An 18,169-nucleotide genomic window follows, 5' to 3' on the forward strand; every position below is an offset into this window, starting at 1 on the left:
CAAACAAGGCAGTCACAAAAATGTAGCTTCTGTAGCAATCTAGCTTTTGCACAGCATCAGCTAAGTCTTTGTCTTCAGTCACACTGTTTTATCCATTTTCCTTTCCCAAACAGTTTATCTCATTTTTAGGCCCTATTATGTCTTTCTTCTTGAATGGGCCTAAATTTATTAACTAAGTCATTGCTCATTTCTCCTTCTTTGGTTCCAGCATCTGTTTTCCGTATATGCCGTAATTACTTTCTGTTGTAGGAAAGAGAGGAGAAAACCACCCAGGGAGACAGAGAGAACAGGTTAGAAGAGCAAGATGAAAAGCCATGAAAGGCAGGAGTGGAATCCCCAGAGACATCTATGAACAGGCTTCCCTGGTACCCTCTGACCAGATTATCTGCACTGATTGCTTACCCTCACTTACCCTACTAACAGGCATCCCTTCAGACCTGCTGACCATGCTGATGGTGTGATCGATCTTAGGTTTGCTCCCATCAAGCAAACAGGCTTAAGCAGTTTGACCCAGCCTGGCTTCCTGCAACAGGAACAGCTGAGATTGTCAAAGCCTAGGGATAATGTCCCTCAGCAAAGGCAGCAGCATTCAGACTCTGAGAGCAATTCTTCTCACAGCTTGTGTACTGAGCTTGGATCTTTTGCACCTCACACACCTAAGAGCCAACAAGCTCTGTATATCATTTCACCTTTCTCTTGTTATGTCGCCTGCCTTGACCTTTCCTTTAGCCAGACCTCCCCTATTTGGCACCATAATGTTTAGATGGATCTTGTACCTGCAAACACTACTGAGTCTCTAAGACACAGGACCACTACACATACACTGCCTCTTTTCCATGCATTGCTCTTCTCAAACCTTTCAGTCCAAAACTCCTTGGGGCAGAAAATCCCTTCTCAAGAGCTCCTGAAAGCACCCTAAGGTATTGCTCCCTACACAGTGGGATAACGTAACCAAAATGAATGAAATTGCATCAGAATCTCATCAGACCAAAACAAAAATGCTTTAAACCTTGGGAGGGAAAAATAAAAAATCAACAGACTGAGTAGGAAGTACTGAAGTACTTGCCCCAGTCATCTGTGCACAAAACAGCCAAAGAGTTTGGTACAAGCACCAAACCTTCTACCGCCTTGCTGCTTTACTTCTTTGCCTTCTGGCCCACTACACCAAGTCTCTCCTCTCTATTCCCCAACAACATCTGGATTGCACAATCAACAGGACAATGCAGCTGGGATGTCCTTCTCCATTCTCCAAACACATAGGCACTATTAGTCTCCAACCTAGGGAAGAAGGCAAGGTTCTACACCTACCTGAGGAGAGAGGGAGAGCAAAGACAGAAGGAAACTCTACAGCCTGAATCTACAGCTCCTCACCTAGGAGGTCATATTCCTCCAGTCACTGGAATTCAAAGCACATGGAGAAAAACAGCCTGAGCATGCCAAAATGAGGTCACTCAGAACAATGAACGGTAACTATTATTTTCTTAAGACCTCAACATTTCTCTCTTTATGCAAGTTCATTGTACAACAGAGCAGGTTGAGTTTAAATGAGAATTAGACTGCAGCTCTTTAGTATGCCCCAGGTAAAACAAGTGAGAGCGCACAAAGGCCACCTGATAACATTATCTGCACATGCACTATTGTGTAGCTGTTTCCATAGGCACAAAGGACTGTCAAACTGCCATAAGACTTCATGCTAATTGCTTTGTGTGTGTTATGAAATGTAAATTAGGACTACCTCAAAAACCTGGAAAATTGCACTTATCTAAATCTCACAGGATTATAAGAGGGCAGTCATTCAATAATATTTCTCACCAAGAAATGTGAAACTAGGCTCTGCAAAGATGCTTTGCACAAAGAGAGACAGATCTGTTAGTGTACATAACAGTTGTTTAGCTGCACATGCAGCTCCAAATCAAATTTGCAAACTGGTGAAACATCTGGAGGGGAGAGCCTCAGATGGTGAGAACCATCACAATTATGATAATACAATGTTTCTTTACCATGTGTGATATAAAATTAAGCAGTTAATATACATGATGATTAAAAGAGTTGACACAATTACCAAATGTTGCATGACTCCTACTACGGAAAGGACAAAGTGCGGGGAGCTTCCCTGTAATTTCTAATTTACCTTCCCTCTCCCAAAAGAAAGTCTCCTGCTACTAAGTTTTTCTGAATAATGAAACATAATAATGATACTTACATGTATTTGTGCCAAAAAATATAAAATAAAAATACATTACAAGCACATCCCATAAACATTTTCACCGCTTCATTATTTAGGACCAACCAAGCATTTTATGAATTGTAGTTATTTATGATGTTTTATATACTGCTTTCGTTTATGCACAAAATGGTCCCCTACTTCCTCACTGTGGCTCTTCATCATTCAGCAGCAAGACTGACGGTCAGACTTCCAACTATGTCGCAAGGGTCTTATTCTCATATCCTTGCAGGCCCTCCATCCTGCAAACACTCAGCCATGTGTTTAACTTTATGTATACAAGCAGTCTCACTGATCTCATTCATGAAATTCTAGCCTTATTTAAATTGCCACAGGTTTTACCATTGACTCCATTTAGACCCAGATTTCATCTAATGGGACTATTTACATCTGAAAAGCTGAACACATGTCCAAGTGTTTGTAAAACTCAAGTCTCAACAGCAAAGCCAAGGCATACTCTGCCATTCTCTCTCTTACTAGTACATCAGACCTACAAAATTATTTCATTTTCTTTGATTTTAACTAAGTTAGGACAAAATAAACATATCACTAAAGCATATTTATCCCTCTTTTTGAATATTACTAAGCAGGTTATCCTCTCCAATCAGCAGGAAACAGTTAATGCATAATAGTCTATGCACAAACACTGACCTTGCTTAGTAGAAGAGTTCACTTGTTCATTTGTACTTCAAAAAAGAATAAATTTTAGGCAGCTACAAGAATAACACATTAGTAAGTGTAGTCTTCTTTCTTTAATTAGAACAGCAGCAATATTCAACCAATCTAAATTGAATTCAATTACATCAGAGCTTACTCAGTTTCTGAAGCAATACGTGAAACAACCTTTGCATTTGCTTCCTCATTTAGTTTTATTTTAAAACATGGATAGTGTAAGCTGACCTAAGGAGCTAACTTCAAACCTTCAGCAGAAAAAAAGAAGGAAACCCAAATAATTGCAAAGTCAGAAGAGATCCTTCACTTCAGAAAGTAAAAATTATGCAGTTCCTGATGCAATTCAGAACAATGACTAAAGAAATAAGGACCCTCTAAACACAAAACAAACAACTTGCTTTTTCTGATTACCATACTACTCACTATATTGATAAGCTCAGAAACTCCCAAGGGCTTAACTGGATAATTTAATCACTCTGTTGGAAAAGTCACTGATTGCAGGGCCCATCCCTTTACCTTATCCATGATCTGTGCTGCTGGTGCAGATGTAAGATAGCATGCAAGTACAGATGGGATGAAAAATTGTATTTCATTCTGTATGTATATATATATACAGTTAGATGTGCAATTAAGTATGCATATTAAATGCAACCATCCTGTTATGAAAACGGTTCTTTTGCATTTTACAACACAAAATACATCATAACAAGAAGTCTTCCTTGACCACTTATTCTAAAAGTGTGCTCACTTTCTCTTGGCAAAGGACTAACTGGTAAAATTTCAGATTCATTCTTAGAATTATCACAGTATCTGCTCTTCTTTAACAGGAGCGTTGTTTGCAACTTCACACATTTTATATAGGATTTCAGTCCAAGAAAAATGAGGATGGAAAACAAATACTCTCCACTAATACAGCAGCATATAAAGTACAACATTGTGTATTTCCATACTCTACACACAAATGTTTCCCCACAATTTCTTATCTTGAAAGAAGTACGCAAAATAAAATGCTCTCAGTGCCCTTGTTCAAAACCTTCAGCCATCACACCCACTACTATGTCACACAAAGAAGGGATGTCCTTAGATCCTTGACCACAGTAAGATCCAGTGCAATTTGTATTTTGAAGCAGAATTGTTTCAGTTACACTAGACAAGCAAGAAAAAAAAAATTGATATATTATTTCAGTCACACTCATCACTGAAAATCTGAAAATTCACATCCACATCACTTAGATTTTTCCTTAAATATTTACAGAAAGACTGAGGCACAGGTATGGATGCTAAATGTAAAAAGCAAGCAGGAATACAGAGCCTGTGTGAAACTAAGTCACACAAGCTTCTCACTCTGGCCTGAGAAAGCATAAGGTAAAATCCAAACAATCTTTGCAGGTGTTGTTTAGGATTCTTGTTGTTTATTTGTAAGAAACAGTCAAGGGGTGGTGTTCCACTTAACCAATGATGGTCGATGTGTTGTTTTAATGACCAGTGAGAGTTTTACCTCTCAGATCTTCTTGAACCTGTCTATAAAAGAAGAACTGGAATAATAAAACTCTTGCACTCTTGCTCTCTTGCACAATACAGCTAAGAGAGTCAGTGTTGTGCTTCTCACTGTTCCTAATATAGTGCAGCACACAGGCATTAATAAAACAGCTCTTTATTTCTGGAATCTTTCCCATACTTACATTTACCTGCGTCTTAGTTCTTTATTTTTATGCTTTAGAGTCATTTTACTTATTCAGAAAACAGTACCCTAACATTCAGATTCAGTAGTAAGAAACTGAGATTTAAATCTTTTTGCTGTAAAATAAACTGTGCTTTTTCACATCATTAAAAATTAGTGAGCATAGTGTGAACACAAACAGAAACCCTCTGCCTGTAGTAAGGTACAACACAGAGAACCTCAACAAAATCTACAAATTTCAGTCTGCAAGATGTTCAGAACAAGCCAAGCACTGAGCCAAATTGGTAGATGTAAATATCACACACAGGATGTGTTTCTGGAAACTGTGCCTAACAGGGTGGTACCTTGCTCCAAGCTACTGCATCAGAGCCTTTCAAGACACTTACAGAACTCATCACCATGGTACCTGCAAATCTGTACTATCCAAATTTCCTGTTTTGAGAAGCCTTCTTCTCCAACACTATCATCAAGCAGCATCAAGATCTAGAGCTGCAAAGAGCAGCAAACCTTTTTTCCTGCAAAACTAGTTTATTTCGGTACACATCAAGCCAACAGCTCAGAATTACAATAGGGTTAACACTTATCTTAGTGATACATGGAAAAAAACGCTACAGGTGTTCCTATACAGTCAGAATTTTCATCATTTTTCAAGAGTAAAATACCAAATATTAATAATTATTAGCATGGTAAGCTAGCAGACTAGGTATATGGCACACAAATAGGTGAAAGGCCCTTCTTTGTGAGATTCTTTCGTCCCCTCACTACACACTTGCCCAGCCCCCTAAATGAGGTGACCCTCAGTTGTCCTCAGACAGGATTGATCATTTTGATTGAAAACAAAACACTTAGGAAAAAAATGGAAGAGCTGACTGTCCCCTAGAGGTGAAGAGTTTCCTGAAAATTCTGACAGGTTTACTGTAGTTTCCTGAAAAATCTTACACGTTTACTGATGTTAACATATAAACATCACCTTTTTCATTAAAATCCTGTTTATTTTGTCATGCGCTACAAGCAGGCTCTAAATTCCAGAAGACCAACAGGCTTCCTTGCTCACTGGACGTCCAGTCCTTCCTTTTGCTCTTAACCCTTTATCAGTCAGGCATGAAACTACAGTTACTCAACTCCATCAGAGTAATCCCAGGTTCTGCTAAGAACACATACAAACCTACTCATTCAACATTAAACAAAACTGACTTAGTGAGACTTTCACAGAATTGCAACTTTCAGGAGGGACCTCTGGAGGTCATCTAATCTAAGACACACCCCAGTCCATCCAAATAAAGCAGGTTTACCTGGAGCAGGTTGCACAGGATTGTGTCCAGGTGGGTTTTAACTATGTCCAGAGAAGGAGACTCTCCACAACTCCTCTTGTCTTTTAATTAAAGCAAGTACAGTGCTACAGCAAAAGACACTCCAGAGAAACCGAAACTGCTCTGGCTAAGCAGCATCTAGAGACCTCACAGCTCTTGGGGAAAGGGGAAGTATATAAAACAAGTTCCTTTCTTTAAGTCCAAACCGTCATTTCAAAATAGCCAGATACCCTTATGAAGGCTTGAGCCACATGGAACCACCCAGCACAACAGACCATCAAAGATGTGGCTTCAGTCACCGCTAGTTTGCTGTCATAACTAGCAGAACAGGGTGGAAGAAGTAAAGCAGTAAGAGATGTAGTGACATGGAGCATCACTCAGGGCCCATCCTGACACACAGCCCCAGACTCATTCAGGTGGAGCAGGCACCCATCTGAGGCTCAACCTGCCAGCCATACTCCATAAGGCACATCACCACAACAATCTCCACAGCAGGAGCTGCTTTCAACAGCCAGGCAGAGCAGGAACGTGCCTGGCAGCAAACAGCAGCGCAGACAGAACTCCAGAAGATCCAGCTTGGGCTTGGTTTTTTTACCATGAGCACAACAACCAAGGAACCATTTACTCTGTGACCTTTCCCTGTCCTTAAGGGAATATTTCATCCTCTGGATAAAAGTATATTTTGAGAACTCTCTAGAAGCGTGATGTTTATTAAAGAGAAACACTAACATTTTTAACAAGCCAAGTGATTTACATGCAAGAGATGAGTAATGTACTGTGAAATGGAATAGAACATATAACTACATCTTTTCACAAAAATAGAAAATTTATTAAAGTACACTGGTGTTACAAAGAAGCTATAAAGAACTGTTCTACAAAATAAGAGCTGCTAGACACAAAAATGCCATTCGATTAAATTTTTTCATTATGCTCTTAGTACTTATTCTTTCAGCAGGCTTTATTTATACAGCCATGCAGCATTTAAATTATTTTTTTGGCACTGGAACCTTAATTCAGATCAAAGTGATTTAAAAAGCCTAAGTTTTCTTCTCCTTTAATTATAAAAATGTAAGACATCAGAAGTTTAATTACAAATAATTGGTTAGAAACAGGAAACCCTTTTTCTCCAACTAATATTGAATTTTCCAGAGCAACCGTCTTTTCTTAAAAAAAACCAAAAAACAAAACAACAAAACAACCCTCACAGAAAAAATGACCTTTAAAAGTTTCCTCAAGTACTACTGAAACTGTTCAAAGAAAATGAAACACATATACTGAAAATTCTTGGAATTTATTACAAGGAAATTCTTGTTAAAATTCAAGATTTTGCAGTAGGGAAATAGATAGGAGCATACCATACCTAGAAGTATCTTCCCACAAACAGTGTTTCTTTTGGCAAGGGAGCTGGAAGAAGGCCTGGAAAGCCAAAGAAAGGATAGCAGAATGGGAGCAACGTTGCTAGAGACTCATGAACCAAACTTCCAAATCAGAAATTATTTCAGAGAGACGATTCCCCAATTAAATGATTCACCAACTCATTTATTTCAGAGAGATGGTTCTCCAAGATGATTCACCAACTAAATACTGACACCAAAAAGGTCAGATGGGCCAATACAGAGAGGCTTAATCCAGGATATAAATATCATTTTAGTGGTATCTAGAGTGCCAATATAAAACACACAAAATTAGGCTTGTTAAGACCTTGCCTCAAATGTGAGTCTAATTTCTTCATCTTCTTATTAAAATATTAAAACAATCAATACTGTTGCCACACTAGGGAGTTATATCAAATAAATACAGTATCAAATACAAAAGAAGTATGACAGCACCTTCACTGTCACATAACTGTTGGAAATGAGAGGATAAAACAAGGCACACACAGAGCGTTGCTTCTATTTTTTTTTTTAAAGAAAAAAAACTATTTTTAAAAAGCATATGAAGTAGGAAAAAAAGAGTATAGAGCAGAAGGTTCATAACCTACAGAACAACAGCTGCAAGTTCCACCCACAGAGTCACACTCGACACAATACGGGCTCCTTCTACTCCAGTAAGGGAAATCCGCAGTGTTACTTGGAAATGGGGAACTAAGGAAAGTTACCCTAATGGCCAGAACTGCAGGCATCTCATCTAAATTTCCAACTGGACCTAATCCTCTTCTCAAAGTCGTCCAATACAAGTCCCCTCAAACAAAGGAGCCAGCCAAACATAACTGATTCTGACCCAGGAAAGTTGACAGGCTGTGAAATGAAACCAAGAATATTTTGGTTTCCAATGTTTCCAAAGTGCTACAATATCACAAAGACTAAAAACACCAACAGGATCAGTCTGCAGAGGAGAAATTACTAAACAGCTCATAAAGGCACAGGCATTGGGTGCTTCAAAAGGAAGATTTTCAAGTGTATTATTTAATGTGCTGCTTTGCACACTGGGCAGCAAGAGCCTCCCATGTCTTTTCAAATGTCCACCACTGAAAACACACTCTGAAAACAATATCAAACTATACACATACACAAAGTACTTTGAGAAACCAAAGTTAAAGTCACAGAAGTGGCAGACTTTTAAAACTAATTCCCACTTCAAGATTTCACATGAGAGACCTGAGACAAATCAGTTAGTTACAAAAAAAAATGAAATTATCCTCAATTAAGAATTCCAGTTCTCCCCAGTTTGCCTCCAAGATGTTGGTTACTACTTTATAATCCAATGAATTGCATGTTTCAATGCAAAGTGCCTACTAAGAGCCTGTCTGGTGTATAGGCATTAATATAGTAAAGAACTTCAACTCGATGACTCACAACCTCACTCAGAGCAGGTTGAACCCTAAGCATGATACAAAACACCTCTGGGAAACACCCTGAGGTAAAATGCAGGCACAGGAATTACCACAACATTCATGGTTCCAAAACCAGCCACACACTGAATATTTACAATTTAAATGACAATGGGACAGACCTCCACTGCCTACCTTCTAGAAGCAACCTCAACACACCAAATTTTTTCTACACACAAGCTGATTTCCTCCTGAAGTCATTCATCTCCTGTTGGAATCTGGAAGAAGACATACCAAGGGGCTCTTTGATAAAAGCAAACAGTTTCATGCTGGTTGGCTGGATTTCAAGGCTTGGTTTTAACCATGATATTCCACAATAAAGGCCTTAGCAGACCCCTATCTACAGACAGATTTTTATTTTCCTTAATTCTTAAATATCCTTATAATTAACAACATCCAGTGACTCAGGAGTTTTTCCTCCTCCCTGCTAAGTAATTATGTCACCTTAAAACTGCTCCAAACATCAACTTTAGGAAACTATTTTCAGTGGAATTGTATTTCTTAATGCTTTATTCATACACTGGAACTCCATGCTGGCTCTTTTAGTACCAAAGTAAATAAACATTACCAACTTCAATAGTTGCTGAGAAAACATAAAAGCTATTTTAAAAAGCATCAACTGAGAAATATTCCTGCACAGAAATTGCAAGAATGGAGGCTGGATGCTGCAAAGGCACTCCTGATGCATCATGACACTGGAAGCCCATACACTTAGCCAGGCACCACCTCCTAAATAAAAGTACCTGATTCACAGAGAGCCATACAACTTTGAACTACATTCCCTTGTATCTGAGGGACAGAAAAACCTTAGACAAGCAGTTAACTGAAGTTACACTTAGAGCAGGCAGCCAAGCAACTGGAAACACTATGTACAAAAATGAAATGTGATCTCCGAGCTGGGGCTGCAGATAAGCACTTGTGTATCTTTTAGTTAGGTATTTGAAAGTGTCCAGAGACTGGTTTCCCACCTAAGCACTGGGGACAGGTCATTCTACTACAATGATGTGGAAGGCACACACTGGAGTCTGGTTCCTGGGCGCAGCTTCCAATTATTAATTGCTATATGTAAAAAGCCACAGAGGTGAGAACACTGGACAGAGATCTAGGAAGGGCATTGGCTGCCGTTGAGTGGGTTTGTTTCCATGACAATTTTGGTCACTAAACAGTGACCCTGTTTCAAGAGTTCAAATCCTTTTTTAGGATTTAAGTACGCAAATTACCAAGCTGCATGAAAATAGCATCCAGGCACTGGCAGGGACTTCACAGCAATAGTTCTGCTACCAATTACTGCGTTGTTCCCCTGAATGCGAATTGGACTAACCGAATAAAACATGTAGGAGCTAAAAATCTTACAATCCTCTCATTAGCAAAATGGCCTAGAGTAACACTAAATTCAGAAACACCCATCCTGCACACAGGATGCTAAATTCAGAAAAACCTGCCCTCCCTTGAAACCCAGGTCAGAGGTCAGGGCAGGGCTTTTAGGGTCTAGTGACAAGCTGGTGAATAATAAGGGATTCCACAGACCAGTCCAGTCATCTAGAAACAATGGTTTGTACCATCATATAGAAAATCCACATTCAATAATCTGTCAGTCTCTGGCTTCCCAGGCCAGCTGGGACTGGGAATGCTGCTGAGGCCAATGTGCTTAAATCCTGGAGAGAAGGAAATGATCTGAGGCAGTCAACAGTGACCCCCATGAATATATTACGGAGCCTTTGTAGCAGACTAATAGCAAACCTGTCCAGCTCTCTGCTGGAAGAAAGATGCCACAAAAGGCATGGTCTCAAATTTTAGCATACAACTGAATTCTGCTATTTAATATAATGGTAGTATATACACCCACAGTGTTTTTACAGATTACACTGATTCTTAACAGTTTTTGAAGCATCAATATGTGCCACTTGAATAAACCATGGGACAAAAAAAAAAAAAAAAAAAAATTAAGATATAAAAGACAAAAAAATCTTATGCTGAAACCATAATATTTCCAATAAAACAAGAAGTAATTAAATAGATGAAGAAGTAATGGAAATAAGGGACATGAAGATAGTAAACAAGTACTATTTACCTCCAACTGAAACCTGCCACTATTCTTGAAAAATTTCCTCATGAAGCCACTAGGACAATGAAGGCTAACAGTAATTCACAGTGTCCTAGGGAACACAAGGATTAGTATTCAAGGAAGCCACTTTTACTTTTTCTGCCTCTCAAAGCTTAACGAGGCCAGGAATGGCCAGTGAAGCATCACCGATGAACCTTCCCCAGTTACAGAGGCAGGGTCACAAAATCTTATCTGCTTCAAACAGTTTGATTTATCAATTTTCTTTTTCCTTGAAGTAAAACAGAGATTGATAGATTACTTGATCCTTGGCTGCTGCCCCAATGATCCAGCTTGTTCCTTTGTTTCACAATCAGCTGTCATACACAAACAGCAGCAACCCTGTGCTAGCCTGAAGCACCATGTGTAGACAGAGCCAAGTGCATATCACTGCCTTTGGAGATGTCTGTCATAAGCCATTCACAGGTCCACAAAATATTTCAGCTGTCCTGAAGTAACAAACTGAGCAGTAGTGTTGACATGTTAAGTAATATTTAGGATGCCATTCCAAAGAAACACTTTCCTCTGACTCTTCGAGTTTCATTCACCTTCAGGCTAGCTTTTGGGGGAAAACGGTTTAATATGGAGCTCCACAGAGGGTGAAACTGGGAAACAAATTGCAAAATTTATACCCTCCTACTAGGGAGGGACTGTCTGCACAAAAAAAAAAATCACACATCTTAAGTCTGGATGACCATCCTGAGACAGGATAAGAACCTGATCTCGTAGACGTGAAATGAAATCCTACTGCCATCCTGACTTAAACAACCTGCCCACAGAGCAAGCTCCCACTCTAAAGGATTATAAAGGAGAATTCATATGATCAGTCACCTCAAGTGGGAAAGCAGAAGGAGTCAAAGGTTGCCAAACCCTAAGGCAAACAACAGACTTACACAATCAAGAGACAAAAATTCCAAAATTTATTTTAAAACTTTCAGCAGAAGGTTCAGATCTCCAGATTAAATGCTTCCTCCTTTCAAACAACCATTTCAGACAAAAATTTGGGTTAAAAGAACACAAAAGGAAATGGGCATTTTAAAAAGGTTTCTTTTCCAAAAAACAGTTATCCCAAAATCTGAGTACAGCCTATAAAATATTTAGACATAATTTTTTTTTAAAATCTAACGTAAAACACTGGCCCAAAGAACAGATTCACCTTTACATTAGAAACAATAACACTAAGCATCTCTGCCTTCAGATTTAGTCTGTTTCTTCAGCTTTGTTCTTGGAGCAATTCTCACCACAGGTTGCCAGCAGTCTTGCATCAGTTTCAGCATCAAATATTCAAATATAAAGAAACTCCATAAACAAACAGCAAAGTCCGATTCAGTCAACTTCACAAAAACAAAAAAAAAAAAACAAAAAACCAAAAAACTCACAGCAAACAACAAGGGAAGGGCAAACTTCCAGATGAGAGAAGCAAAGGAGCTCTAATTCATCACTCTTGCAGCTATCAGATGGTTAACAAATTGAGTTGAGATACTTCTGAGCCTTTCAGCAACTTTCGCTCTGGCAAACTTAAAGGATTCAGAAGTGCAGCTGGAATACATATGGGAGATGTTGGAGAAAGTTGATCATTCAAATTTGTAACTCCATTGTGTGCTGGAAGAACTTCCTGCAGATGAGGCGCATCCCGTCAGTGACTCAGAGAGACTCTCTGTCTACTAACAGGCATGAATTTATTCTCTGAACCAGCTACCAGAAGTGACATGCTTTATGTTAGTGCTACATATGCAACAAGAATCTTAAAATAAAGCCAGTGGGGACATAATTTCTTTTTTGCTTTCTAAAATCCCTATATTACAGCATCTCAAATGGAAAAAGAAAACCAACAAACAAAACAAACCACCCACCAATATCTTGATGAAACTACAAATTCACATTTGGATCAAAGTGTTTCATTCAACATATTTTTTTATGCAGAAACCATTTTTAAATCAAAAGCCAAATACATATTTAGGTTATGTTCAGCATTTAAAAAAGAACTGGTATTAACAGAATATTATTGTGCCAGGTTCATCCCATTAGAAAATCAGTTACTGGTTCACTTGGTTAATACTCAGCTACAACACAAACTCAACTATAAACCTTTACTACACAGCCTAACTTACTTAAGCATCTTCTCCAAGTTACCCTTACTCCTTTATGAATATGTAAAACCTCCTGTTTCATATAAAAATTATCCTTATGGTGGTTTGAAATTAGCATGCAGAAGGTGGAACAGAGGGGACAAAGGGAAAACACTAAAGAGAAAGCACACAAGTCCCTGTTTCCCCATCACCAACCTCACTCCTGGAATTCAGAAGATTTACCTATCAACTGGAGCTACTAAAAGCTACTGGAGAGGTGTACTTGGAGCTGAAAAATTGAGAAGACAACAAAAAGGGGCCATAAAATCACAAACATAAATTAATAATCAAATATACGCACACAACAAGGAGACAGATGGCAAGTAATTTTCCCCAGTGCACTTACACTTGTTCTTCTAGTGCACGTATTTGGGTCACTTGCTGGATTAAATCTCATGTGGCAGACCCAACAGAAGTACTGTCAAATGTGTATGGGCTCGGCCTCTTTTAAAATGATGCAAGTCTGACACTACAGGGTGAAAACATTTAACAGGATTTTTTCAGCGTAGTCTGGAATGTTGCCCAGGGACTTTGAAACAGGGCTGATGGATATTTCTACCACCAGCAAGGCTGCCCCATTCAGGCCTGCTAAATAAAATGCAGCATAACCTAGAGAAAGTTGGTCTGTCCTACCAAATTTCATGGAAGAAATACAGACAAATCTGTATACATTTTCCAGAACAACAATTTTGACAACGTGTCACTGAGACAATACATCACTCAAGGTAAAAGCTTCCTACCATACTGTCCCTAAATTATGCCTTTCATCTGAGATTTAGAAGAAAGGACCACCTTAATAGATGAGTTGCTTTTGCGCTGTTCACTGTAGCAATGCATGACCTTGGATAGGCACTAAATCTTCCCCACCCCAGCTACAAACTGACAGCCACCTGTCTTAGTCAGCACAGGTCACATGAAGGATGACAGCGTCAGTGTAAGGTGCCTGCGGGTCAAATTGTCAGGTGGGCAGGCAAAAATAGTCATGCCTATGTGTAAGCCTAATTGCAGCAATGGGTCTCCCTCCTGTAATACTGTTAGATACTAGCATGAAACACTAACTGTGTGTGCAGAGATTAGTCCTCCCCTTAATCTGGCAAGAAGCTGGACACAACACGGTGCAACGAGCAAGATCTTAAACACATCTGCAGGAATGGAAATTGCATTTCTTTCTACCCTGTTACCAGTTTCAAGATGATTTTGCTTAACAATAAATCAACCTTTATTAACAAGCAATGTGAGCTACTGTGGCATTAAATATTTTTCCCCCCTCTATCTTCATTAATCTCTTGTTTTGGGTTACTACATGCCACATTCAGTTTCAAATAAATACGTAAAAAGAGGCAGAAAATACATCTATTTGCTCCTAGCTGAACAAGAAGGTTTTGAGCTGGGGAGGTCAAACTCTCAGTAATAATCTACACACATAAGTAGGAAATATCACAGCTGTCTGTAAGAATTACAGTGGAAGGGACAAGGGTGGCAAAAGCATGTGTTTTCTAGGTCTACATCTACAGAACAAAAAAAAAATCCAACAACACTGGCTCTTGTGTTTAGAAACTGACAAGTGACACTTTCATTCAAAGTAATCAATAAATCAACGGCTCAAAATATCAGGATTGCACTGATGATGTGGAATCTATCTGCTTAGCCTGAAAGAAACAAGTTTAGGCAGACTAATGACAAAAAGAACACGTACATTTCCTCAGGCTTAAAATTCATGCTATTTCAGCTAAAGTGGGTGAAGGGTGGGGAACAAAATATTGAATCCTTTGATACAGAGTCAAAGCCCAGACTACAAGCAAGTTTGTTATATCACTGTCCATACAGTCTTTAGTTTGGTGCCTTGCTGCTGCTAAAATATTACATCTTACCATTGGAAAATTGATTTTCCTATAAGAAGTTTTATGGTACCACTTAATCTTGCCCAACCTACATAAAAAAAATACTGAAAGCAATTACAGACACCCTTTATGTGTTAAGTTTGATCACTATATTAAAAAGAGAACAGTGTGATGTAATTTCAATATAATAGCAAGGGAACTAGAAAAAAAAATGGCAATATGCTGCCCTCCTGAAACAAGACATTGCTTAATTTAAGCTGGTTCCCAGCTTAAATGCACAATCTTGGTTCAGTTCAAGTTAGTAGCATGATCCATCTCATACATGGAGGGCTGTGTCCTGCAGCTCCAGCATCGACCTCCTTTTCTACTGTTACATTTCAAGCTGGCTCCTGCGGGGCAGCAAGACTCTGTGATTGCAGCTGAAAGAATACTTGGGGTCTGAGAGCCTGCCTCTTTGAATAGATAACCCTTTCAAGCTCAACAGTTACTAGCACTAAACAGCCCTTTCTGCCTTGTCCCTTCCGGTGCTGCAATTGAAAAACATCCTAATTAGATGACCCCGCATACAGATATGCCATTAACTCGCTTTCAGAACACTCTAGCCAATGCTTGAATCTTAGCTACAATGATGAGAAGTACTTTATTTAGTTAGGAGGTAAACACATGAACAAAGCAGTCTTTTAGAACACCTTTTAAACAGTGTGGGATTACTGCTAGCAAAATCAGTGTGTGATTATCTTTTCCACACTTTCAGAGATGACACTCAAATACTACTTTTTTTCTGACTGCATTAAAACACTCAGGCAAGACCAAGAGTAACTTTGACCTCCACATCGACAGCACCAGAAAGTACTTCATACTGCTTTCCATGCCTAGTAAATTTGAACTGGCCTGCAGGACAGGCTTTTAAGCCTGTGCTTAAACAAGACAGTTTTGCCCAAACATTGCAATATATGCTATGTAGGGTTATGTAAATATTCCACAACTTCTGCAGTTCTTAACTATAATAAGCGGGTTTAAAATAGCATCACTGTATGAAAATATTCACTACTTCCTATTGATCCAACTCAGACCTGACATTTCAGGGCAACAGCAGACTTTTCTCTTTTATTGTTTATGAATGAAGCTTCAAAACTCTAAAATAGGTTTAAGAAAAATCACTGTAGGAAACTGGAAGACTCATAGAAACCTAAAACCACTTAATTGCTCGCAAGGCTTCAAGTACATGCAAATGACCTGGAGGGCTGAAGCCTGAATTGCCACATTCTGCAGCCAACTGTTCCTAGCCAGAGACCCATACCAGGACTAACACTTGGCATTTGCTTCCAGTATAATAGGTTTAATAGTAGCAAGCCTTGAAAACAGGGGGGAGTATTCTGGAAGCGGTGACAGATCTTAAACACGGCAGGTGCACTGTAATACTGCTTAAGGGAGAAAAATTCCAAGTTTAGTAACTAATTACTGCAGGACAGGCAGGTTATTTTCCAAGGCAAATGCCTAATCAAACACACATCTGACCCTTTCGCATCCCATCAAACACACATCTGACCCTTTCGCATCCCATCAGCGCCCCGGGAAGTTCAACTCATCCAGCAAACGTCTTTCTGATCAGGCACACCCCTCATCCCACCTCGCCGTGCTTCCTCGCGTTTCCTCCTCTCGCACCAAAGCCTCCAAGGCACCAACCCTGCCTGACAGCCGCTCAGGGAGTTCGCTGGCACCGCTAACCCGAGTCGCGCCGTAAGACCCTCCGCTCACACACGCTCCCAGGGGCACTCCTCGCTCCCTCCCGCACCGGCAGCCCCGCACGCGTGGCCAGCTGCCGGCTCCCGCAGCATTCCAGCCGCGCCGCCGGGACGGGACGGGCCCGCCGGAGCCCCCCACCCAGACACCCCCGGGGCAGACGGCCTCTGGCCACAGAGGAGAGAGGCTGATGAAACGCTGTCAAAGTCAATCCCGGCTCACTTTTTGGATGGCTTAATTCCAATGGAGCATGAATCACCCCAGGACGGTTAATAAGTTTAGCCAGGCGTGCTGTTCTCCCTAATAATACATTATAATTATGCATCTGTTTTATATGCCATCAGATTAAGCCACCGGAAAAGGTACAAATCGGAATTTCCCCCGACTAGGAGCAGCAGCTTTCCGCAGCTCCGGCGCGCAGGTACGGCCAGGAGACGAGCAGGTGGGCAGCCCAAACCAGCCCAGCGTCGCTCTCGGCCGGCGGGGCTCCGCTCCCCGGGGCCGCCCAGCGCAGCCCGGCAGCGACGGCAACTTCCCGTGGGCGCTCGGTCCCGGCGGAGCGGGGGGACGGGACGGGACGGGAGGCGGCCGGGCACCCCGCTGACACCGCGCACGAGGGACCAGCCCAGGACACGCCAACTTGGAACGGCGGGTCCCCTCCCGCTGCATGGACCTGGAGAGAACCGAGTCCGATCTGTCAGAGCCCCGGGAGCGAAGGATGCCGCCGCGGCCACCCGGAGCTCCGCAGCCACCGGGACCCTCCGGCGCCGCCCCGGGCACCAGGAGTGGGGCGGCCGAAGCTCCGCTCCCGACAGGTGAGCAACCCCCGCCCGCCCAGCCCCGCCGCTGCCCGCCCTACCTGTCATCGTAGCAGAAGTCGGCGCTCAGGGTGTTGAGGTACAGGGCGAGCCCCAGGGCGCTGCTCAACAACTCCGCGATCATCTCTCCGCCTGCCACCGCCGCTGCCGCTCTTGCACCGGGGCAGCCCCCTGCCCTGCCCGACCTCCCGCGCCAGCCCCGCCGCGCCTGCCCCTCGTGCTCCCCGGCACCGCGGGGCGCCGCTCCGCGCTCCGCCGGCGGCCACAGCCTGACGGCGTCCCCCGCTCCGCCGCTCCTACCCCATGGCAGCGGAGCGATCGGCGGCGAGAGCGCAGCTGGGCTCAGCGGAGCGGGGCTCAGCGGAGCGGGGCGCGCCTCCGACTCCCGCCTTCCTCCCGCAGCGCCCCGGCGCTACCGCAGCTCCGTTCCCGGCCCGCGCCCCCCTCACTGCCGAGCCGGGCGCTGCCGCCGAGGCTCTGGGGGCGCCCGCGGGGGGCGCCCCGGGCCCCCACCGCGCCTGCGCGCGGGCCCGCCCCGCGCCGCCCCTCCGCACCCGCCCCGCGCCCCGCCCCGCCCCGCGCGCCGGCGGCTGAGGCGGCCCCGCGCCCGTTCCGGCACCGGCGGCACGGGCTGGGCCGTGGGTTCGCGGTGTCCCGCTGCCAGCTGGGCACAGTCACGGCTTGTTTTCCTTCCCATTTTCTCCTTTTCCCATTTTTCTATTTCATTCTCTTTTCGGCTTCTCCCTTTCTTTTCCCTTTTTCTCTGTTCCTCTTTTCTTCCTTTTCCCGTCTTTCTTTTCCTTGTTTTCCTGTTCCCCTT

At 42.1% G+C, this 18,169-nt stretch overlaps 1 protein-coding gene across 1 annotated transcript in view; it reads right to left on the reverse strand.

The window, feature by feature from the left end:
* Positions 1-17,718, reverse strand: part of TMTC2 (transmembrane O-mannosyltransferase targeting cadherins 2) — a 233,768-nt gene extending 216,050 nt beyond the window's left edge. The window contains exon 1 of the mRNA XM_005519400.3: positions 17,391-17,718. Coding sequence (XP_005519457.1) covers positions 17,391-17,473 — 83 coding nt within the window. The 5' untranslated portion in view covers positions 17,474-17,718. The remainder of the gene's footprint in view (positions 1-17,390) is intronic.
* Between the last annotated feature and the right edge of the window lie 451 nt (positions 17,719-18,169).

This window comes from Pseudopodoces humilis, chromosome 5 (genome assembly GCF_049639895.1).
Source record: "Pseudopodoces humilis isolate 2021_Gansu_Grassland_sample_001 chromosome 5, ASM4963989v1, whole genome shotgun sequence".
Lineage (NCBI taxonomy): Eukaryota > Metazoa > Chordata > Aves > Passeriformes > Paridae > Pseudopodoces > Pseudopodoces humilis.